Source organism: Aptenodytes forsteri, unplaced genomic scaffold (assembly GCF_000699145.1).
Source record: "Aptenodytes forsteri isolate BGI_AS27 unplaced genomic scaffold, ASM69914v1 Scaffold298, whole genome shotgun sequence".
Classification (NCBI taxonomy): Eukaryota; Metazoa; Chordata; class Aves; order Sphenisciformes; family Spheniscidae; genus Aptenodytes; species Aptenodytes forsteri.
In genome coordinates this window covers 784,912-809,102 of record NW_008793956.1, presented here as the reverse complement: position 1 = coordinate 809,102, position 24,191 = coordinate 784,912, and the positions used below count along the sequence as shown (strand labels likewise).

General features: G+C 46.2%; 1 protein-coding gene across 2 annotated transcripts in view; it reads left to right on the top strand.

Moving 5' to 3' along the window:
* The window catches only part of ZMAT4 (zinc finger matrin-type 4), a 72,501-nt gene extending 51,347 nt beyond the window's left edge, over positions 1-21,154 (top strand). For both annotated transcript variants that reach the window (XM_009277878.2, XM_009277797.2), the window contains 3 exons: positions 1,763-1,990; positions 11,871-11,967; positions 20,680-21,154. In XM_009277878.2, the coding sequence (XP_009276153.1) occupies positions 1,763-1,990; positions 11,871-11,967; positions 20,680-20,695 (341 nt within the window). In that variant the 3' untranslated portion in view covers positions 20,696-21,154. The remainder of the gene's footprint in view (positions 1-1,762; positions 1,991-11,870; positions 11,968-20,679) is intronic.
* The last annotated feature ends 3,037 nt before the right edge of the window (positions 21,155-24,191 follow it).

Genomic DNA, 24,191 nt, shown 5'->3' with positions numbered 1-24,191 from the left:
GGGGTATTGTTCAGGAGGGAACCCCACCAGCCGCTGACCTTGGCTGCCTCGGCAGAGCCGGGACATACGCGAGTGCTGTCCCCGGCCCTCGTACGCTGCAAGGGGCATCGGGGCCCTGGGGCAAAGGAAAAAGGTTTTCTTTGTTGGCGTTGTGCTTGGTTTCTAAGGAGGCTAGTTAAATAGAGGGCGGGCAGAGATTAGGCAGTGGAATCCTCTGGTGGGGTGAAATGAATCCAAACGAGCGGGCGGGCGGTTCGCGAGACAGCAGAATGAGGAGAAGAAATATCTTCCGCAGGAGCCAATTGTGTAATCACTTTATTAACTAGTCCCCGAAAAAGCTCAGTTCGCTCGTGCTGTGCAGAGTGCTGGTGGCAGCAGCAGAAGCGAGGAAACTCTTCTCCAGGTGTTTCTCCAGAGGCGGCCTGGCGAGGAGGGTGATGGTACCTCTACCAACTGTGCAGGCCATGAAACTCTGATACCTTGGCAGTTGTCATCAAAACAATAGAAGCTTATGAACCCCTGGGAATTGATAAGGTTGTAAGTAACCTTATATGTAAGATACAATTTCCTTGAGGAAAGTTAATAGACGTCCCTGCCCGAGCAGGTCAGCAGAAGATTTATAACAATATTAACTTTCTTGAGCCATGGAGTCAATCACAGTGGGCTTCAGTTGTAATTATACGTCTAAATATACCCCTGGTTTGCTCACTGCTGCCATTCCTGGTATCAGACACTGAGGTGGGTTCGTCACTTGCCAACCTGTTCTGTCATCAGGGCTCAGCGGGAATAGCACAGAGCCTCTTGATCAAAGGAGAGCGATCGAGCTCCTCTTCACCACCTTAAAATTTTCCTATTCTTGTATCACAGAGAGAGTGGTTTGTTAGTTATTTAGATAGCAGGCATTTCATCTGGAAAAGAAAAGGAAAACCACATAAAAGCAAATTTTTGAATGAGGTGTGATAATTAAGTGCTAGTCATTGTATATTTTTGTATCCCAGTGTTATCTGAACTTTATTTTACTTTAAACTGTTTTTCCATGGCTTTGTAACTTATATTGTACAAAGTAGGAAAACTGTGACAAACAAGGTGCAGCTCCATTATGTAAAGACTAATCACCCATTTTTCTTTGAAATTATTTGGGGATCGTGTTTGTGTTCCCTGATGGCCTCTTGGTGAATCTGAAGGGAAATGGGATTAAATTAAGGTTGTGGGTTGCTGGTACCTGTCAATTCACAAGGTGAAGATATTTGAATGAGGGGACTGACTATTGAATATTTTTTTTCATCTCTGACAATTTACAATTACTACAGCTTTCTGTATTCTTTCCGAGACCAAATAAATGGAAAAATAAGAATCCTGAGATAATGATAAATCTGTCTCTCTATCTTGAGAAGTAGATGGCTTTGCGTGTTTTGTTTATTCTCCACTGGCAATTTTTCCTGGAAGTAGCAATTTAAACAGGATAAGTTTAGCAGGTTTAGTCACAACAGTGATAAGATGTGTAAATGCAATGAGAGCATCCTCCTTTCCCAGCTAGTGAAATGCAGATAGTTGAGGAACAGTCCTGTGCTATCCTTTCATGCTGCTTTTTTTATGAGATATGGCAGATTTCTGAGCAGTACCATCCAAAATATCCAGTGGGATCCTGTAACTGCTGCTAATTATTCCCCGTGTCTAATGTGGGATCTGCCTCAGGGTCTGCTGTTATTCAGGCAGCAACACTAGCCTGGAAGAGCTCATGTCTGAACGTTTCCTTTTACAGAAACCACTCTGAGCTCCCTAAAGCAGCCACACACGGACAGTCCCCCGGTGGTACCATCACCGCATCAGCGGAGAGACTCGGACAGATACTGCCAGCTCTGCGCAGCCTGGTTCAACAACCCCATGATGGCACAGCAGCACTACGATGGCAAAAAGCACAAGAAGAACGCGGCCAGGGCCGACCTCCTGGAGCAGCTGGGGAAGACCCTGGACCTGGGAGAGCTGAGAGGTGAGAGCACCAGTACGCGGAGAGCAAGGACCTGCTCCCCATGGGATCTAGTGACCACAGCACCACTGCCCTTGCCCGCCGCGGTCACTGTTCCTCTGGTCACGTGGTGCAGGGGAGACTGCGGTGCTCCTACTGCTTTGAGGTTCCCGCTACCGTAAAAAAAAGTCCTCTCCTCTAAGATGACAGTCTGCAGTTTTAGCAGTGTCCTTTAAAAGTTGTTTCCTAGGTATTTCTTTTGCCTCTTCCTGAAATAGTCCCTTCCATTAGCACACACTTCTGTCCTCGAGCAAATGTGGACTATCCCTGTGAGCTGAGAGAGGAGAACACATTAAAGTGCTCAGCCCCTCGGGGAAATGGGGACGGGGATGTTTGTTGCTGGAGGCAGAGCACTCCCTACATCTCCCTGATGGAGAGTGGGGCATTAGCTGTCTTTTGTGATTTCATTAGTGCTTGTAAAACATGGCAATGGCCCTGGGTCAGCAGCAGAAAAGAGGAACCGAGCATTTGCTATGGGTCTGTTAAACACAAGTTTTCTGTGTTCCTGCCGAAGGGAGAGCAGCTGTCCATCTGTCTGTCCGTCCATCCTGGCCCTGCCGGGAGGGGCTCTGGCACCTGTGGGGTCCCCGTGGGGACTGTGCCCAGGAGTCACCTGGATTTGGGCCTTGCATCCCTCTGGGAGCCCCCCTCGTGCGGAGCGGAGCCGCGGCCCAGCTGGTAGCCACGGTTGCCAGAGCCCCTGAGCATCCCTGGTCCCTCCAGGTCGCAGCTGCCGCCTGGTGCTGATGAAGGACCGGCTCCGTCACACTGTGCCTGTTGATGGAGATGTGCTAATTTATGCCGGCTGAGGATACAGCTAAGACTGAATTCTGAACAAAGTGCCTTTTTAATATAGAGGTGTAATTACAGGAGGAGAGGTATGAGCCTCCTGTTGAAGTTTTCTCTGTGGTCTTGATTATACTCCTGTATGCACACAATGTATTTGACTGAAGCAGGTTCAGGAAAAAGTGCAGGTTTGATTTTCAAAACCACACGGGAGAGGAAGTCTGGTTTGCCAGCAAGACACTGCATTAACATTTTAAAATACCTTTTTTCTCCCCTTGCTATAAATGAAATAATTTTCCTTTAAATACCAATGTCTATGCAGTATATCGTGTATTTCTTGATCTCAAATAAACCTTGTAATGGTTATCCAGATCCTTTGTGTGCTACCTAGTGTGACTCACAATGCCATAAATGATTCATGTGGCTGAGTCACTGCCCGCTGTTGAAAATATGCGGGGAAATAAAACATGGGACAATAACATGGAATTGCTTAGTACTTTGAACTGTGCCAAGCTCAAGAGTGGCTGAGGATGTCATTAACTGTAAATAAATCAGTTGTGAAGTGTTTTATTCATTTAGCTTGTGCCTAGGAGAGTTGAAATTGGAGGGCTTTACATACTCATCAGCCCGCGTTGGTTTTTAACTTTATGGTGGTTCTGTGCATGGTTGGGATTTGCACCTGAATCTAGTGTGGTTCTGCCAGTGTCCATCGATTGCAGGAGAGGGGTACTGCAGAGCTGTGCCGTGGCCGTACACATCCCCAGGTACAGGGGGAAGCCAGCTTTGGTCCTCTGGTTGGATGCTTCCAGGCTGTTGTTTCGGAGTCTTCAGTTCACGGGTGTCCAGTGCTTTCTAATGCCAACGAGCTGCCCAGCCAGACTCAGTGAGCCAAGGAAGATGTCCTTGAGTCTGCTGATGGTGTCCTGCAAAGCTTGCCTCTGCTGCTGGAGTAGCAGTATGGCTGGGAAATCCTCTTTTTCACAATTTTTCTTAACTAGGGAGTGTGATATGCTCTCCTGTATGCGTTTAGCTGTGAGGCTAGAGCAGATCTCTACAGATGTAGAAGGTAGATCTCTGCAATAGCCAACACAGAATGAGATCTGCCTTCTGTCCGAGAAAATAGCCTTACCTTGGCAGATGAAGTCATATCTGACTTCAAGAGAAATGATAACAGTGGCAGTTCAGAGATACCCAGTGGCAGTCTGTCCGAGGTTGTCAGTGAAATCTTGTCTGACCATTGCTTTCGATGTCCAGCGGGTTTGGTGTTCGACAGAACCTGGTAGGGATTATAGCTGTGTGCTCTCTTTGCTCTGCGCTTGTTTTGCTGCCTCGGTATTCGCTAGAATGCAAACTCATTTCCTTTCTACGCTACCCCCGGTGGCTTCTCCCATCACAACTTAAATATTAATTCTATTTTGACTGCTGTGGGAGACGAACATTTGATGCATTATGTGAGCCTGGAACAAGCAGTGTCGGTTGAAGTAAAACATTCCAGCAGCCTTTGATGTTTTGATAATGGCTATAATAAAATATTTATTGATAAATATGAATGTGTATTTGGAGAAATAAGAATAGAGATATATTTTTAGACAACTGATATTTATAGGAAACAAAAACATTGATACTTCTTGCCAAGTGCTCATCCTGCAATTTTGAAGTCTTATTTTCTTCTCAGAAATAAGAAAGAGGAGGAAAAAAAAGGAAAAAGAAACCTCACTAACAGCACCATTTCTCTAGTCTGTATTGAGTTAAAGCTGCAATACACGCGAGTGCACACAGTCCACATGCTTTGGCCGAGTGGAGGGCGCTTTGCGAGTTATTCGGCAGTGCACACCGCTGCTCTGGGCAGGGTCCAGCCCGGTCTCTCCGAGCGGCTTTGTGCGGCTTTCCAGCCTTGCCAGCACAGCCTGTCCAGGACCCCCTGCTCTGAGGGCTGGCCTGGAGACCCCTCTGCTCTTACTCGTTAGGAGAGCGCATGGACATGCCCTGAAAGAGGGAGAAATGAAGAGTTTTCTTCCTGCAGAGCTGCCTCCTCTAGCTGCTGCTGCGCCCCAGCAGATCCTGGAGCAGATCATAAAAAGACAAAAACCCGTGGGTATGGTAACAAACCCTGAATTCTGGGCTCTTCCCTGACAGCTTGCGCCTGTTCAGCAACACGGAGCAGAAGCTGCTCCGTCAGAGGCACTGGTGCGGCTCTGTCTGGCAGCTCTTGCCTTCCCACAGCCTGCGCCAGACAGAAAGCGAATTGCGTTTTTGCTCCATCAGGTCACGTTTCACCAGTTTTACTTCATGTCTGGCATTATCCATCGCTGAGCTCTCTTTTGTTCCTCCTGTAATGCAGGTGGGCTCTGCAGGGGTAGAGGCCTCGCAACAGAGACCGGCAGATCTCATTCATGGGGAATTTAATTAGTAATGGACTCTGCTTATTGCTGGTGCTGAGCCAAAACCCCGCAGCAAAATGCGCTCTCTTTGAAGGCTGGTGCAGTGTTTGAAAGTCTGGGCTTTGTCGCTGAGCTCTCTTTTGTTCCTCCTGTAATGCAGGTGGGCTCTGCAGGGGTAGAGGCCTCGCAACAGAGACCGGCAGATCTCATTCATGGGGAATTTAATTAGTAATGGACTCTGCTTATTGCTGGTGCTGAGCCAAAACCCCGCAGCAAAATGCGCTCTCTTTGAAGGCTGGTGCAGTGTTTGAACGTCTGGGCTTTAAGTGGATTCAGTGTGTCCTTTCCTCTCCTATATGTACACCTTTGAATGAACAAAATGAGCAGAAGACTTAATGTACAGGCAGACCCTCCTTCGTCTCGTCAGTGTTCATAACCTGTGCTTCAGCACCTTTTGTGTGACAACAAACGATTTGCCAAGGCACCTTGGGCTCTCTTTGATGCCTGTCAGTAAAACTTGAATTTTACAAAGCGATGGAGACAGATTCAGGGCCAGCCTTGTGTACCTGGAGCTGATTAGATGGGATCCTGTAAACCGCAGGAACATGGGTCTTCTTCCCAGGACACTTGGTCCCTGGTGAACAAGAAAAACACCAGGCCCTGGAGCAGAAACTGGTGCCTTTCAAGGGGATTACACTGTGAATCCCTAAAATAAAATACAGCAGCCTCTGCAGTAAAGCAGAATCGGGACAGCTGCACAGGGATGTTGTCACCTGAAGCCTTTGTATTTTCAGGTAAATTGTCATAGTTGCAGATGCTATCTTGAAAAATCAAGCAAAGAGCTTAGTTTCATTTTCCTTCTCAGCTCTAATTTCTTTGTATGCCTTATAAATACTTTTCGTTCTGTGATGTCACTTTTGGTTAGTAAAAAGCGATTTAATAAGTACTCCCCTGGAATGTGTTTTAATGCATTTTATGCAGAATGACATTAATGACTTTACTTGTTAATATTTTATTTAATGGATATAAGAGTACATTCAATTTTACATGAGCGCATGTCGTGATGCAGGGTAGGGAATGCTGATGTCGTGAGAATGCAAAAGTAGATGTGAATACAGACAGAGCTCAGCATTTCCTAACACAGACTGCTCTGATCGGGACCACGTTCCTGTTGCAGACTGCCTGCTGAGCTAATACTCAACTCCAACACGCTTTGGTTCAGTGCATTTTATGAAACCAACGTTTCAGCCAAGTTGGCAGCTTTGGTAAGCTCCAGTGAGATCAAATGCTATTAATTTTGATATTCTGGAGGTGATTGTTGCCCTGTGGCTTCAGCCTGCTGTTTACCTGAGGCTAGTTTCCTTTCTCCTTGTCTCGTTCTGGTGGAGTTCATATCACACTCAATACTTTTCCTGTACAAGCCCGTCTCAGGATGCCGGATTTCAGCTGAGAGCTCCTGCAGCCCTTGTTCTGCTGCAGGAACGCCCATCCGCGCGAGGCGAGCAGGAGCGCGGCCGCCCTGGGGCAGTGCGGTGTTGGGGAGCGCGGCGCGGCTTCTGGTGTCTTCCTGACCGGCCGGTCCAGCCCCGGCAATGTTTCCATCAATCTAAAACGTACCCATGTGTGCTAGCAGACATGTGATTCTGCTGAGCATGAGCGAGTTCACAGAATTGGCCCATTCTGCAGCCACATTTTCTAGCTGGTGGGAAGAGCCGCTGCGGCAGAGCAGTGCCGAGTCCCTCTTGTGCTGGATGTGGGGAGGAGGGACAGGATTCCCCCTTATTCATCATCATGAGCAGCCTTGACATGCTGGTGGAAAAAAAATCAGTGTCCCCGGTTAGGAACTGTAATCGCTGATGGTGTTTCCACCTACACAAGTAATTAAGATTCAATAAGGCTGCTGTTAATGTATGCTGTTAAATTAGCTGCTGAGCATTAGAACCTTATTACCTTAATTTAAGGTATTACCAGTTTCTTACTTCCCCGGTCCCGATCTCTGCCGTGCAGTGGTCACGGCATGGTCCGAGGGCTTGGTCTTGCAGCAAGGGTGCTAACGCATCGCCCGTGTCAGCCGCGTGCTGCCTTTTCCATCCTTTTCCCTGCGTTGTGGCATGAATGTACGTGATTTCTGACTCCTGTTGGCTTAATAAAGGAAACAGGAGCTGCCAGCTATGGAGAGAGGGTTTGACTATAGAACCATTGCTATTGCATCAAGAATAAATTCAGTAAGGAATTATATGCATCTGTAAGCATATTTGCAATTTGATTTTTGTTCCATGCTACCTCACGACACGTAAAAATATAGGTGACTATTTAAATACTTCTGCATTATTGCTTAGTTGCTATTTTCAAATGCTTATCTGAATATTTTTGAAATATTTTTAAAGAAGATGTTTATGTTGGACCAAATTCCTAGGTGAGAGGTGTATGAGGTGTTTGAGAGAAGTGGGACTGTTAGTATAGCTAGTGTCTGAAGTTCAAAAAGGAAAAGTGATTTTTTGGGAGCCTGTAGATACAGCTGGGGAATGGTAAGTGTGTATATAGCCTATGCTGTTAATTATGGTAAGCATAGACTGATCAAATTTGAGAATGCCATACATTACTTGTTCTAAATGAATTGTTTTAACAATTTCTGCAAAGAAAAATGGCTGTGGAAAGTCAAAAGAGACTATTACATGGTACATTAAAACCGTTCCTCAGGAGCGCAGCAGCCCATGGTAAGAATTCCACAACTCTGGTATTTTTAAGCTGAGCCCTTCAATTAAGTTTGAAACGCTCTGTTCAGATCTTCATGGAAGTGAATCAGTGCAAAGCAGAAACCCGACCACAGAGACTCTAAAATTTGCAATTCCCTTTTTTTCTAGGAGGACAGGACAGAAATTACTTTAGCATCAGTGGTTTACGGTAATGGCAATGTATGTGTAATGTTAGTGATGCTAATGCAATCTGTGATGCCAAGGGAATTATTAGGATGTTAAAATACAAAAGAGGAGGAGAGAAGAAACCACTCTCTGACACTCAGCATAGTAAGGGAGACAACAGAATCAGGGTCTGGAAACACTTAAGTCTGCATTTCTATGCTAATTCTTGTACGGTTTTGCCCTACATACCAGGAGTAAGAGCCCTCAGATTGCTGTCCCTCTCAGGGATGTCCAGAAGGGAAACAGGTGTTTAATGTGCGTTCAGCTGCACTCTGTCTTTTCGGTGAAAACATGTTAGATGAGGCAGAGAAGTGACTGTTTCTGTAAATCTGCTCTGAAACTGCTGTACTCTTTCCCCAAGGTAGAAAAATAATGCAGTTAAATTGTAGTTATGCAGAAGAGAGTCCCGTCCTGTCCTGGGACCTCTGCCACGCTCTGGTTTGTACCGACCCTCCCTGTCTTGTTGCCAGGTTTGCTCCCTTTGTAGAAACCAGAAAGTGTTTTGTTTTCCTGCCCTTCGTGCTTGCGAAGCGCGTGGGCGCCGCAGGGGGACACAGCCCTTCCCTTACCCCGAGCCATCACGGTGATGCTGCCGGCACTGGGCAGGCTGCTCCTCCACCCCCAGCATGCCGCCAGCGACTGCTGCCGGGTCTGTGTGTTTGGGGTCTGGGTATTGACCCCTTGGGGCTGTGATGCCAGCCTGCTCCTCTGGGCCTGGCGAGCGTCCTGCTGAGGGCATGCCAGCGGCCGGGATGCTGCCTCGGCACAGGGACTGGGAATGTCAGATGTTGCAGAAGGGCAAGGAACTGGTTTTGTTGTTGTCATAGTTCCTAAAAAAGGCTTCTCATTTCTCCCACAAAAAATAGATTTTTTTTGAACCTAGCTAGTAGTCGTCTCTTGAGCCAGGTCACTTCCTTATGGAAGGAGAAACAAATTAAAAAGAAAAAAAGAGAAAGAAATTAATCAAATCTGATTTTGCAGCTTTTGCAGGTGTGGAGGAACTTCCCTGGCAGCATCATGTTCTTCTGTGATTGCAAAAGTCATTGAGGAATGTTTTGGGTGAAAACCCGTCTAGAAGGGCAAAATAGAACATTAGTGTGTAAATAATTACTTGATCTACCATGTGCTAAGCAGGCTAATATCCTCTCCAGAGGGAGGGAGGAGTGCACCAGGGCGCTAAGAATAAATGCCTCAGAAATGGACAAGAGCCTGCATGTTCCCAGGAAATCTAATCTGACACGAATCAAAAATAATATCAGCCATTTTCAGCAGCCACTGGGCAGCACACTGTCTTGGGGAAAAGGCCTTTTCTCCTTCACCTCTAATTCTGATTGCTGCCTGTCTGCTGGGTTCCTATTTTTAGATTTTCAGCTTTTCAAAGGCGGCAAAATCTTGATTTCCTTGTCCTGCTGAGAACTGAAAATACTCTCAGGCTTAAGTCATTAAATTGTAATTCTGAAATGCAAACTGTTAAATGAGGAAGAAAAAATTTTCCTTTTTAGTACACTAAATAGTGTTGAGAATAGCAGGTTTTGTATCTCTCTGGGCATCTCAGGCAACTGTTTTTCTTAGGCTGTGCTGTACAGAGGTTGCATCCGTAACCCTGGACATCTTCCTTAACTCTGACCTTCTTCCCCCTTTCCTGGGACCTACCCAGGACAATTCACTTTATTAGAAGGTCTGAAATAACATGGAGTGGAAAGGATGGTGTCGGAAGAAAAGCCGTAATAACTGTCCCCGTCTGAGTATCAATCTCCAGTAAAAAACTGAACTTTGGTAGCAAGATAAAAGCTATTACAATTTTTAAATGAGCAATTCTTATTATATCCATAAATCATCTCCTGTCTCTTGCCTTTTTTACCTTACATGACAATCAGTGGAATAGTTTGGAGACATTTCTGAGTTGCATACAGAGAAAGGTGGCTCTTCTCTTATTATCATTCTCTGGTCGGCAGTGCCTGCCGTTATAATCCTACAGTCTCCTGTTCACGTTCTGTGCATGCACACTCTTCAGGTGAATAAGTGTCTTGTCTGCAGTGGATGTCTCAGAGATGTGAAGTTTGATCTTAGCTGAATAGGCGAAGCACAGGCTGATTTTGTTGGGTTTAGTTCTTCAGCTTGGATGTTTTCCAGTGAATGCGCCAAGAGACTGTTTTGGTGACTTTGCTTATAAATCGCTTTGCAGCTTCTGTTTGAGATGTGCATGAATCTGCTTAATTGCCTGGTTTTTTTTCTTCCCTGCAGTCTGTGCCCAGAGGCAGACCAGTGAATTAGGAGAGAGATGCTGTTTAAACCAAGCGCTTTTCCTGTGCTGGGAGCTGTGGGTGCTGCGCCTCGGGGTGGGTGTCTTTTCCGTGGGTCCAGTGGCCCCCATCTGAGGGTGCAGCTTCTGCCCTTTTGTGACCCAGGGAGCGGGACAGGCCACAGTCCCCATTTCTGTTGCTCTGGGGGTATTTGTGTGATTTGGTTCAGTGCTGCTGACACCATTTGTCTACTTTTTGATAGCAGGAGATAAACCTTGCATGCTTATGACCTGTGCACTTCTCTGGAGTCCAGCAGAGTCACCCGCGCTGTCTGCTCTCACGTTAACTTGCTCAGCCAACTGCACTGCTGCACTTAGATCATGTTCTCTGCTATTTACATCACAATAAAATAAAATGCAGTATATTTACTTAGAAAATCACTTGTAACTGTGGCAATCAAATAAACAATGAAATGGGAAGTAGCAGAGGCAGCTAAGCAATTTGTTAGAAGGTAAAAAAACCACAAACAAAACAAAACCCCCCAAGCCCCCACAAAACAAAAAACCCAACAAAATTTCATAACATTTCTACCGTAAACCCGCTGAGATGTTATTTCTAGTTCAGTGGTACTCAGTTGGCCAGCAGCAAGAGCAACAGCTTTATAAATAGTTGTTTGTTGTTGTATCTGTGAAGGGCTAAAATTAGTAAAGCAAGGTCTGCTTTGCGGTCAGGGGCTGTAGACAGGTATTGCAGCCAAGACTAAATCCGTCAGGCAAATGAGCTCCTGGCTTCCAGCTTTTGGATGGCCACCTGGTAACCGCGCCAGGCTTCCAGCTTTGACACTCAGATGAAGGCTGCCGAGTTGCTGGCTCTCGGAGGTCAGTGGGTGCGTTCAGCAAACATGGCCATTCGCTTCGGGTTCCTAAGTGATCTGGCTCCTAAATACACTAATGAGGAATTGCCCTGAATTGTGCTCGCTACCCAAAAGCCAGGGGAATAATGGGGCCTTGTGTGCTCGTTAGTCTAAGTGCAATGATGATTTGTGAGAAAGCCACAGGGGAGGGATGCCGGTGCTGATGAACTGCAGGGACCGTGGTCTCCAGGAGGGATTTGCCTTTGAACCCTGCTTGGTTCTGCTCGGTCTGTGCCTCTTAAAAATACTCCTTTAGGCTTCACTAATGCTTGGATACCCTGACTGGGAAAAGTAAATACATGGGTTACTGTAAAGAGAAATGTCTAGGAAACTGGAAATGAAATTTGAGATCTGAGTACCTTCTAATTAATTACAAGTTTGCTGGGGGCAAGGGTTAATGCCTTCCCCCCCACACTTTCTTCAGCCATTTTCACTCATTTATACTTTCCAGCTGCCATTTTGATTCTGAACAGTCTGTAGCCTAGCCACGAAGGTGTTTTTCCTCCTGGTGCAGCCCTGCGCTTGCCCTCAGCCTGCACCGAAATGCACAGCCGGTGCTGAGGGCAGTGCACAATTAATGACTCTGGGTTTTCTTTGCAGGCCTGAAGCGCAGCTACACGTGCAACATCTGCAACGTCACCCTGAACTCGATAGAGCAGTACCACGCGCACCTGAAGGGCTCCAAACATCAGACCAAGTGGGTATCTTCGTGCTTTTCCCGGTGGCCTCCTGTCTTATATTGTAATGCTTTACACTTTGATAACCCTGTCATCTGAGGAGCTCTGGGTGTTTTGCAAACACATATATCGGAGGCATCTCCAGCTTGAGAAAGGCAGGGCTGAGCCCAGATGGGCTTCCTGGAGTTCCACCGAAGCAGAGAGGGCTGTTTGCTCCTAATTTCCCCCCAGTCACGGCGTGCCCCAGTGAAATCCTGCTGTCAGCTCATTGCGCTTTCCATGCAGCCTGCTGCATTTCGCTGCTGGAGGTTTGTCCTGGTTTCCCGGGTTTTGCCTAAAGACTCTGGGATAATCCTGCAGGCTCAGCTGGGGCTGGGGAGTCATGAGCCTGCAGATGTCCTGGGGACAGGGGCTCCTGCCTGGAGAGGTGAAATGTGTTAAGGGGATGTCCTGCTTTCCTGAACATCTTCCTTCTCTCCTGCAGACCCCTCCTCTAGCCCCCTTCTCAGGAAACTCCCACACATGGCTATTGTTCCGCACGTCCTCAGGGACACCCCTTGTCCTCAGCTTGTCCTTGATAGGTTATTGTCTTTTGGGCAGGAGCACTCCTTACTTCTGCTCGTGACAGTGCTGTATGCCTTTACAGCACAGAGTACCTTATAGCTTTGCACAGCTCTTCCCCGTGTCCTCAGCCAGGGTATAGGTTTGCTGTCCCTCCCCACTGAAAATGTCAGAGGATGCTGAGGAACCCAAATATCTGCCCATCCTCTCCTCAAACTGAGCAGGGGTACTGGTTTGGGACGGATGAAGAAGAAATGGGCAGCAGTAACCCAAGACAGTAACGATGTCTGGTCCTGATGCCACAGGCATTCGTGCTTAATGATACAGAGTTTGCAGCTTCCTTCATGTGTTAAACCTCAGAAGAGACACTGGGAGTGTAGTGGGATTAGGCGTTTTCAAGTGAGAGTGTGTGTGCTGTGATTTAGAGCAATTATGTATTACCCAACTTTGAGACTTGGAGGGAGTCTACTCTGTCAATTAGTACAAATTATTAAAATGAAGTGATAAAGATACATGGTACCAGAGAGTAGATTAGTGAACTAATCTCTCAATACATTTACATGTGAGCTTTGGGAACAGTTTCAGGCTGAAGCACTCAGGACAGCCCAGATTAGAGGAGGGATGTAAAATGTGTCATTAGTTACTGAAATACTTCAGGTAGCTTTAAGGGCAGTCTGAAAGATGAGGCAGGATGATCAGAACCAGCCATAAGTACTAACGTCTAATTTTGCTTAAGCTACCAAAGGATAAATGCAGACCTTCCCCAGCTGATGTTGGACCTTCTAAGATTCCTGGTATTATTCACATTAGCTCTATCCAATTTATTCATGGAGCATTTGAATGTCTTCCAAATGCTACCCTTTCTGGACCTGAGCGTGTAGTCATAGTCAGGATCTCAATTAGCAGAAGGAACTGATGGCGTCAGACTTTCTAATGAGGTGGTGTTCTCCCCCTGCTCTTTGCAGAGGATGGGTGAAGTGGAAGGAGAGGCAGTTGTTGAGTGGCTGTAGCGATCCAGCACACCTACCAGTCTAGATGTTTTGTGGAGAAGAGGGCTGGGGTCAGGCAAGCAAGACATGGTTTTAGGCTGTGCCACGAGCAATCTGGGACCTTCAGTAAGTCCTTTACTGCCTCCATCTCCCTTTCTTTTTTAACACATCTAACTGATGGTGCACCCCTGCTCCACCAGGTGATGTGTGCAGCGTGCAGGACAGTGCTGATGGGGTCCGCGTCTGTACCCAGTGCAACAAACTCCCACTACTGAAAAACAGAGCAGACAGCTCTTCCCATTGGAAACCTGGAATGAGAGCAGTTGTGATGTGCTGCCCGGGCAGAGAGCTGTAATTTATCCTTCCCCGCCCAGTCATTCTGAGTTTGTATTATTATTGCTGTTGTTGCTGCTGGTATTATTGCAAAGGATAAAGGAGTTCATTTCAAATCAGAGCAGCCTTATGGACAGGAAATACAGATGTGCAGAAAAGATGCGCTACTCCTTTTCAGTGTCAGGAGGGTGCCTCACATCCTCTGTTTTATACCCACACCTTCTGCTTTTGTTTTTCAGTCACCTGCAACTAGCAGTGTCATCTCCACACTTAGACAGTTCTGCAGAAAGATAATTCCTTCTGCATCTATTGCTTTCCCAAATGTTTTCTTCTGACATACTCTGACAAAAATTGCAAAGACTAAGGATCTTCTTCATCTCTTTCTGTAGCTGGAGTAGGAGCCTAACAGGGAGCGCATTCACTGCAGAGCTTGGGATTGAAGGGAATATCTGGGTAAAGAATCAGCAGGAGTTGAGACAATAATTCACATCCCTTTATTGCTGTCCACTGGGGAGAAGACCCTCAACTCCCCGACTGAGCGTACATGGCAGGAGGCCAGGCTGTAGGATGGGGAAGTGGAGGAATCCCCATTCCGTGGTGGGGGGATTGCTGCTGTTCGGCAGAAGAACCTCCTGCAGTTGCTCAAACTCGCAAGAGCAACTCCTCCAGAGCAGAAATGCCAGGGAACCAGGGGGGTGATGATAAAGCAGCAGGGTACAGACAAATACTGTCCTGAACACACGGGCTGGTTGGGAAGGAAGCAGCAGGCGGTGCGGGGAAGGCTGGGTTTGCTTTACGGAGGCTCCCGGTGTCCCAGCCCATTTCACTGGGATGCCAGCAAGCCAAACAGCATTGCACTATTTTAGCGTCAAGGCTCGGTGGCACTCACAGGCGTTCCCAGAGCTCTGAAAGCACATGAATTATTGATGGGAAGGCCCATTTCTCTTTCATCTCGGTGAGGATCAAGCCAGCCTGTGCAGGGAACACCAGAGTGGTGCAGAAGCCTGCAGGACTCCCACTTTTTTTTTTTGAGGACCTTCCTCTTTTGCAAATTAATATTCTTATCAGTCTTTCTAAATTTAGTTTCTTATCATTTATTCATAATGACTTAAATCTGGTCCCAAGAGATTTTCATGGGCATTCAGTACAAGAGGAAAGGAAGTAATAAATTCAAAAGAAAGTATGTTACAAATGTAATAATGGAATGCCAATTAGAGACATTCGTCTGACCGATTTCTATGGGAAATTGCTCTGATTATTCTATTTCCTCCATCCATTGTTCATTCTTATACAATTTTCTTTGAGGCTAAGTATCCGAGCACAGCACAGATCTCTCCGTCGCCTATAGGAAAGTGCAGAAGCATGGGAGACAGTAGATTGGCAGCTTGGGTTTGTGCACAACAAAAGCTCTTCCCACCCTGTAATTAGTATGTAACCAGATTTTACTCTCCTTGTTTAAAGCTGTTTTTGCAGCTTCATTGTCCTCTATGTGGGACTGAGGGAATGAGTTACCCATATCTTTTATCCTGAATCAGTTATCCCCCCATGGTCTAAAGGGTCTGTAACAGCCATGTGCACGGCTGAATGTGGCTGGACCCAGAGATACAGCCCCAGAATGAGTCGGGGGGGGGTCTCATGACTGTAGTTCTTCTATTTGCCACATATACAGAGATGACCTTGTACACGGTGTTTGTACAGAGCCGGCTGCACAGGTTGGGCGCTTGTGATAATAGCAGGTAGCAAAAGAATTCAGGAAGGTAAAGCAGTTCATACAGCTCATGTTCCTGACTACAGAAATTGTCTATAGTGCAGACAAAGATGAAGAAATCTTCACTGCTAGTGCTGTAAATGAATACATTGTGAAAAGTTATTCTACATCGTGTCTTGACTATTGTACGAGTGACTGAATGTACACGTGCCCTCAGCTCAGACCTGTTTCCAACGCAAAGGGATGTGCAGGGCAGCAGAAACACAACAGATTTTGGCAGGGCTGCATCTATGTTTTTGTAGCTTTCTACAAGCAATTACCTCTTCTATACAAAGAAAGTTAATTTTCAAATCCAAACCTGGTACTTCTGCCGAGTTTCCACTGCCGCTTTGTCCCAGAGCAAGGCTGGGTCATCGCAGCACCTTGGCTCTCAAGTGCAGGGTGAAGCAATTGTGCTCTGCGTTGGGGTGCCAGGTGAGGAAGCCATCCCTCCTGCAGCACTCCTGCGTACCCTGGAGAGTGTTTTGCCCACTGTTTTTTGCTGTTCTTATTATTGTTGGTTAGTGTCAAGACTGTCTTCTTCCTTATAACTCAGTCTGAAGCCAGTGGATTGCAGTTGCCAAGGCAACAAAACATTTTATGTAGCTGTCATACTTCATATAATTAAAAAAAAAAAGGGGGGGGGGAACAGTTTGTAAAGGAAAGGGATTTTGCTCTGGGACAGGTTAGCAGGGAAGGTGATTGCAGGCTGGAAGCTGGTAGCACCCAAAAAATACTGGGCAGATGAGTCTTCTGAAAAGCTGCTTTAGGAGAGAAGAACTTTTATGAGGAATGAGTCAAGTTGTGGGTATTTATTATAGTTCTTTAGAGCTCTCCAGAGAGCAACACACAACCGAGCCACTGCTAGGATTGCTTTAAATAACCCACTGTACAGCAGCCCTTGAACTACTGCTTAGCAGGCCATGTTATTTGGACCTCCATCACTTCTCAGCGTGGCACTGATGGTACTGGAAGGAGAGACAGAAAGGTTTTGGTGATTTTTTTTTTCATAAAAAAGCAGGCTTAAAAAAAAAAAGGGGGGGGGGAACAGTTTGTAAAGGAAAGGGATTTTGCTCTGGGACAGGTTAGCAGGGAAGGTGATTGCAGGCTGGAAGCTGGTAGCACCCAAAAAATACTGGGCAGATGAGTCTTCTGAAAAGCTGCTTTAGGAGAGAAGAACTTTTATGAGGAATGAGTCAAGTTGTGGGTATTTATTATAGTTCTTTAGAGCTCTCCAGAGAGCAACACACAACCGAGCCACTGCTAGGATTGCTTTAAATAACCCACTGTACAGCAGCCCTTGAACTACTGCTTAGCAGGCCATGTTATTTGGACCTCCATCACTTCTCAGCGTGGCACTGATGGTACTGGAACTCCATTAGCAAAGCAGGAATTGAAGGCTGCGTACCCGGCAGCTGACCTGTTCTTCCTTTGGGGGTGTCTGGTGGGGAGAGCTTAGCTGGTTATTTACAGGAATCTCAGGGGCTTGCCTGAATGCTTCCGACTGAATTTGTTTGACCAAAAGATGGGGAAAAAAGGGGTTGGAGGGGGAAGCTGAAAGTGTCTTGGCTGGTATTTTGGTGTTGAATAAAAGATGCAGGAGGAGGTAGCTAATATTGAGTTAGTCCTTATCCCTCTGGCCAATGAATATGCAAAGCAAGATAATGTCTACTAGCTCCCAGTTTTTCTCCAGCGTGTAGGTACTTTAAGCTATATATTTGAAAATAAAGGAAAAAATGCATCCTTTTTTTATCCTATCATAAAGTCAGGAATTGGGGCTCAGATACAGGAGAATCAGATACAGGAGAATATTTCTTTTAAGGCATCACAAATCTGGCATCCAGTCTGCTTACGTCAGGGGTCAGGCAGTGTTCATCATGGCTCTGATGGGAATGTGCATTCACACAGAGCAGCCGAGCAAGGGCTGCTTTTTAAATGTCTTCAGAAAGTAGAGCTCCAGTTCGGGGCTCTGATAAGCAACGCTGGCGGCTGCATGCACACATGCCGGCACAGAAGCAGGTTTTGAAGTGTGGCTGGACTCTGGAACATCTGCAGCGGGGAGGAGCACTAAACCTTTAATTAGGTATTTATGAACTGTGTAGAGATGATTGAGTCATTGTTTGACTTGCTTTCCAGAAATAGAAGTGGTTTTTTTTAATCTCCCCTTCTCCCTTCTCCCAATGGGCAGAAGAGCAGTGGAATGACGAGCAAGGCGCAAGGCAGGCGGCGGTGCCGGTGCCCGCTTTGGCTGGACCGTGGTCAGCACCAGCAGCTCCGTTTCTATGGGGACCGGTGGTGGCCAAAACACCGGCTCGTGAGGAGCTGCAGGAATGAGGGCACGTTATCTCTGAAATACTGGGAGAGAATCACATGCCAGCCTTGCTCCTTACTGCTTACTGTAGGCTGAAAGAAACAAAACTTCCCTCTTTTCTGGTTTATGTAAACTGGAAAGATGAAGAATCACTGCTAAAAGTGACTTGCAACAAACAACAGAGAATTAAAGTCCCAGGTAGTTGTGAAGGAAGCCAGAGGAGATTCAGATTCTGGGTCAAAGAAATGCTCGTGTGAAATGTTAACTTAGGGCTTTGCAAAAAGTGCCTCCCTCCTTTAATTAGCACGTGCGGGCAGTGGGACTGGGGACAGGGTGCTGTGTTCGTCCCTGCATCCAGGAGGAAATAGCTGTGTTTGGGGAAGATGCACCAGAGGGCCCGGTTCCAGGTCTGAAGTAGCTCCTCAGGGGCTTGCGGATGAAAGGACCAAAGATGCTGTTGGCAGAGTACCAGAGCCCAGACCCACATTTGATGTTAGTGCCATCTCTGGGCTGGTTGCAAATATATCAAACGCTATAATAATGTGCCGGATAGCGAGAGCTGTGAGCTATCCTCTGCCGTTCTGGCTGTCAGCGATCGGAGGCTGAGATCCAGCCCTAGTAATTAAGAGTCTCACTATATGGGGATAATGATTCCCACTTCCATAAAGAAGAATTTTATCTTTTCACCTTTGTTTTGTCTTTGATCAGCCAGATCTCTCTGCCACATCTAGAGCTCACAAATGTATTCTGGGGTTTTATAACCACTCATTTACACATTCATAGATGCTAATACATGTCTAGGTTTCCCTTTCAAACTCATGCTTTCTGATTAATTTTAGGATTTTTGCAGAGAGGGGACCCAATCCTGCAGCTATCATTGGAGTAAAATCAATCCTCTAGGAATCTAAATGTACCGGAGTGCAGTATTCAGTCAAAATGAGTGCCTGGGGGTTGAGAATGGTCATTTCTAGTTTGGAAGGTGTGCTCTGAAGATCTTCCTGTGCAGCCCTTCACCTAGTCATTGGGTTGCATGCTGTGAAAGCCCAGATGATTAATGGCCTGCTGAGGAGCAAATGACAGCAGGCTTGGTGCGTATGAGGGTTTTTTGGTGCTGGTGGTTTTTTTTTTTCTGATTGAGAACACAGATGTCTAATTGGAATAGGGTATTTATTAACACAAGCTGCTTGGCTATTCAGAAATCGCAGCTAATCAAAATATTGTAAATATCGTGCCTAGAGATATGTCACCCTTCACCATGATTGCGTTTCTGTATTTTTTTCAATCTATTTAAGAAAGTGTAAACAAATATTTACAGCCTGTTGTGGCTGAAACATGTACCTGGTTGTGGTATCTGACGTGGCAAAGCACGCAGCAGGAGCGGTGAAGGCAGGGCAGCGCCGTCCCGCCGTTTCCCGGACCCCGCGCTGGCGGGCGCTGCGAAGGCAGGTCCTGGGTGTTTGCTGGGTGGGTGCTCTGCCTGTCCTCCTCGGGCACCCTTCGCGGCTGTCCCTGCACTGGGGGCTTTGGAAGTTTATGACGTGCCAAAAAGCAGGAGACAGGACTAGAGGAAGGCTTTGGCAGTTCCTGACTTAATTTGTGTTGGATTTTATGCAAAAAGTTATTTCTGTTTCCCCTGGATTTTTCCAGCCCCCGTCCCCGGCGCTCGGAGGTTGAGCTCCCTCCTGTGCATCCTCACCTAGAGCGAATGCACTCTTTGATATAAGATTTCCAATAAATTTCAGGAAATTATATTAAGTACTTGAGTTGTACCATATACTTTACAACAAAGCCAAATGGTTTTGTTCTTACCTTGATGACTGCAACTTTTATTGGTAGCAGTAACAATTTCCATGTGCTTTCTGTAACATATAGTGGCTGATGCCTAAAATATAAAGAAGCCTTTAGAGTGATAATAACTCCAGAAGATGAATAGTTGTAAAAGGTAGATGGAATTGAAAGGCATTTTAATTTGTCATTATTTCGGTTCCAGAGAGCAGCTGAATAATTATACTGCCTATGAAGAGAGCATGTGTAATACTTTGTCTCATTATAGGATTCAATTGTCTCCCTTCCCTTTTAATGTAGGTGAAAATAAAGATATCTCTAATATCTTCTGTTTTGATCATAATTTGAAAAACCAGAATGACTGGTACAACTTTGTTTCATGGTGTCGGGTGTATGGATTAATTATTTTAATGTAAAACATAAACATTGGACTGATTTCTCAAAGTGTAAACCTGAGATTGCCAATGCTTGCTGAATGAGAAATTCCTCATTGGCCAAAAATGTGTTGGGTTGAAAACAAGGCAAGTTTTGCAGGGTTTGCTAGGGTCTTAAACAAATTTAAATTGAAGACCTAAAGAAAGTACACTTTTTTCAAATTGTTACATCGATTTTTCTTTCATAAAATACAAAACTATCCTTAAAATTGCAAATATGTTTTTGGGTGGAAAGAGTTTGTTTATATATTTTTTTAGAATTGAAGTTTCCTCATTGCTCACATTAAAAAATTATTTGGTCATTACGAGAAAATTTGCAGGTTTGCCCCAGTACCGGTTCACCTAGGATCTGCCTTCAGTGCTGGATCTCTCTGGAGCTTCGGCTGCTAAAAGAGGCGGTGGGGGGGAGTGGGTACCGTCCGCTGGGGAAGGGGAGCGAGATGCTCCTGAGGCTGCCTGGGCAAGGGTGGAAAGAAAGACGCGTGGGCAGACCTCAGGAGGTGCACAGAAACCAGCTCTGAACCAGGAACGGCAGGGGGGAGAGTGACTTCTGCTTCGTTTCTGTCTTGCAGCCTGAAGAACCAGTAGTAGTTCATCAGTCGAGACAAGGAAAGCCACCGAGGCTTCTTCTGTGGAGAGGAACTGGTCAGCAAGGAGAGGATGCTTTCTTGGACAATGATCCTGTGTGGATTTGATAATTAACATGTAACTAACCTTCACTTTGGACAAATACATGGATTTTCTTTTTTTTAATTTTGTGGTGAGTTAAAATATTTCAATGGATTTTTTTACCCTTTCAAGATAATATTTATTCAGCACAGAGTCTAGAGTATGATAACTATCCTGTAAATACAGCACTTAATCATCACTCATCTTCAGAGACAGTGGAAACAAAATATTTTACTTTTTCATATTTATTCTTAGATTTCATAGATTTCATATATATTCATAGATTTCTCCCAAGAGTATAAAATTATTCTATTACATTATCCATGATAGTGATGTAATCAGTCTTCAACCAGAAATAAACATACTTTCTTCACCTTCTCCAGCATGGTTTGTGTCAACACATAAAGAGCAGCAGAAAATGAATCACAGGGATTATATAACGGATGAATTTTTTCCTTTCCTCTTTGTCTTCAGAGAAACAAATGGTTCACTGAGCAAAGAAAACTAAAATGAAAGCGTAAAATCCTTTTCCTGCCGGTAGGATTCCTACAGGCTAGACGGAAGCCGTTCGCTTTATTGACTTTGCTGATGCAAACCCAAAGCCAGACGTTGCTCTGCACGCCTGCCGTTCCTGGAAGCCGGCAGCCCTCCAGGAGAGCTGCAGGAAGGACGGCAGGACTGCACCGGTGGCAGCGGCTGAGCTTGCCGGGCCGTCCCGCGTGGGTAGCACCAGCTGCGAGCATGTTACCTGTGCACCCACAGGGAAAGGTGTTGGGGGACCGGCAATGGGGACAGTGGAGAGGTGGCGTGCGGAGGCTGGTTTCAGGACACCGAGGCTGACCGTCGCGCGCCCCTGGAGCCGCCCTTGCCGTGCAGCGGGTGCTGGGCTGGGAGCCACAGCTGCGGTAGGGCGAATCCTCGCCAGCGTCTGGGCTCGACGCCCGCGTTACCAGTGCTGCTGCACTGGTGAGTTTTGCATTAGGGCAGAAATCCTCCGCGGCTGGGGACGGAGGGTCCGGCGCTCTGGGAGCTGCGCCAATGGCAGACCTCTGCCGAGGCACTGGCCGGCATCGTGCTGCCTCCCCAGCCGCTCGCTGTCGGGGCCTGGTGCTGCCGAGCCATGGGTCTCCTGCTGAGCTCTGGCATTTCCCTGTGGTGTGGGCAGAGGGTTTGGACCTGAAGGCTTTCCCTGCATCAGAAAACCCTGTATGTTTCAGCTGTATTTGCACTGTGAGAGGCAAAGCGTTCAGCAGGGTCAGGTCTGCAGGGAGTGTTAGGAGCTGGATGTGTTAGAGACCTTCCAGGTGCTGGGGGTCTGGCAGCCCCTCCCGCCAGGGTCCCAGTGCCCATGCAGGACCCTCATCTGACGGCTCCACAGCCAGGGGCCCCGTGGCAGGGACTGTGGCTTGGGGGGTGCTTGCTCACAGGGAGGAGAAAACTAAAAGGATTTGAAGGGAGAAAAAATTGACCGCAAACCAGCCTTAACTGTCTAAGAGGAACGCTGTTTGTGCAGACCCCAGCTGGGTCCCAGTCTGCAGCAGTTTGGTGCTCGTCTATAGGGAAGGTGTTTATTCTTCCCTGGCTTTGGGGGGAGCGGAAACAAAAGTAACTCTATCCACTGGAAAGAGGGCGCTCACAAGGATTTTAGTTTTTCTACTGTAGTCAGCACAAAGGGACCAGGTTTCTTACCTAACCCGCTGCAATGCAAAGAGCTGCAATAAACATGATCCAATTTCATGTAGGTACTATGAGCAATACAAAACTGAACCTCGTTGTGCCCTGTTACACAAACTCGGTGAGTGCACTTTGCATGCAGAGAACCTGTCTTGTGAATGCTGCTAGGGATTAAGCATCACCTTTTTAAAGAGCAATCTGATTGTTTTATGTATGTGTAGTAGCACAATTCTTCTGAGACTGTGGCCATTTCCCTGCTTCTGCACCTCTGAAATAACAGGCTTTGACATTTCCTTTCTGTGCACACTCGGCTAGAGGCTTTCTTGTGTCTTTGGCAGTGAGCAGTGATGTGTACGGATCCATCAGTTCATTTACCAGGAATCCCAGCAAGGTGCAAATCCACTTCTCCAGCATCTGAAGGAAGAGCAGTGACCTGCTGCTACTGGCTCTGCATCAGGGAAACTTTTAATTTAATCCACAGCTCACCACCACAGCCTGCAGGTTTGTGAATTTTCTGCCAAGTGAACAAATCGTACATAGATGATTAATCTGTGTCCTCCATCCGCTTCTCTGCACCTTAATAAACCAAAGCAAAGTGTATTGTTCTGCATTTTGGTGTTGAGTAGCGCTGTATGTTTCAGATGAGAGATGTTTGGGCATGTCACTTGGAAAACTGCAGTTGTGATGCAAATGTCATTTTATATATTCATAGAATTATTACTATTATTGTGTATTTATAATATGGTAGCCCATGAGATAGCAAGCACTGTAGCAGAGGATGCTGTAGGCACTGCTCAGTAACCTTGAACTGTCTCGCTTTGAGGGAAGCAACACCCAAAGGGTTTGTACAGCAGAGCAGTCTTGAGTGGCAGATGTGCATGTGAAATCAAGGCAGCTTCACTGTAAACCTATGCTGAACCACATTTTGGGGAAAGGCAATATTTGAAGTCATTAAGTCACAAGGCAGTACATGCTAAGAAATAATTGTCCTGAAGCCAGTGCTGGTACCTGTAGGACTCCATCACTACAAGCAATTCTACGTGTAAATGAGCCCATGGGATGAAGCAGGAGCAGGCTTTTCGTGGAGGGGACCTTGTGATGCCAGAGGAAGAAAAATAGTCTTAATCTGCTGCTGACAGGGTTCTGTTTTTTATATCTTTCCCTTCTGTGGGAAGAAGTTAATCTTCCGTGGCTGGCTGGAGCAGAGCATGGGCTGCAGGCAGCTGCAGGGTGTTCCTGCTGCAACTCTGTGACATGCACTGCAGGGAGCAGTGCCACAGAAAGCCGCTTTGGCTATTCTTCACAGGGATAATATTGTGTAACTGGCTTCTTAATTACTGTCTCATCTGGGACTCTGAAATCCCTCACTACCTTGCTGCTAGGGTCACCCTTTTAATGAAAACAAACCTATTTTTGTTGGTGGAAATGATTCTTTTACCTTGCAAAGCCAATTAAAAGCCCAAACTGAACAGATTTATTTTTAAAAGACTCTTTCTAAATCTTCAGGAGAGAAGAGAAATAATTCTCCTAAATTAAGAGGAAGATCAATAATAAATGTTGCTCCACGGAAGCCCGTGTTATGTTGCCTGCCAGCAGTGAAGACTAAATGTGATTTAGTCACATTTATAATGTGACATAATGAAGACTCCTGTGATTTGGGTTTGGTTTTTTTTTTTTTTTGCCATCACATATGAAATCTGTTGGCAAATATATTTAATGGACAATGTTGAGTGCTTTATCT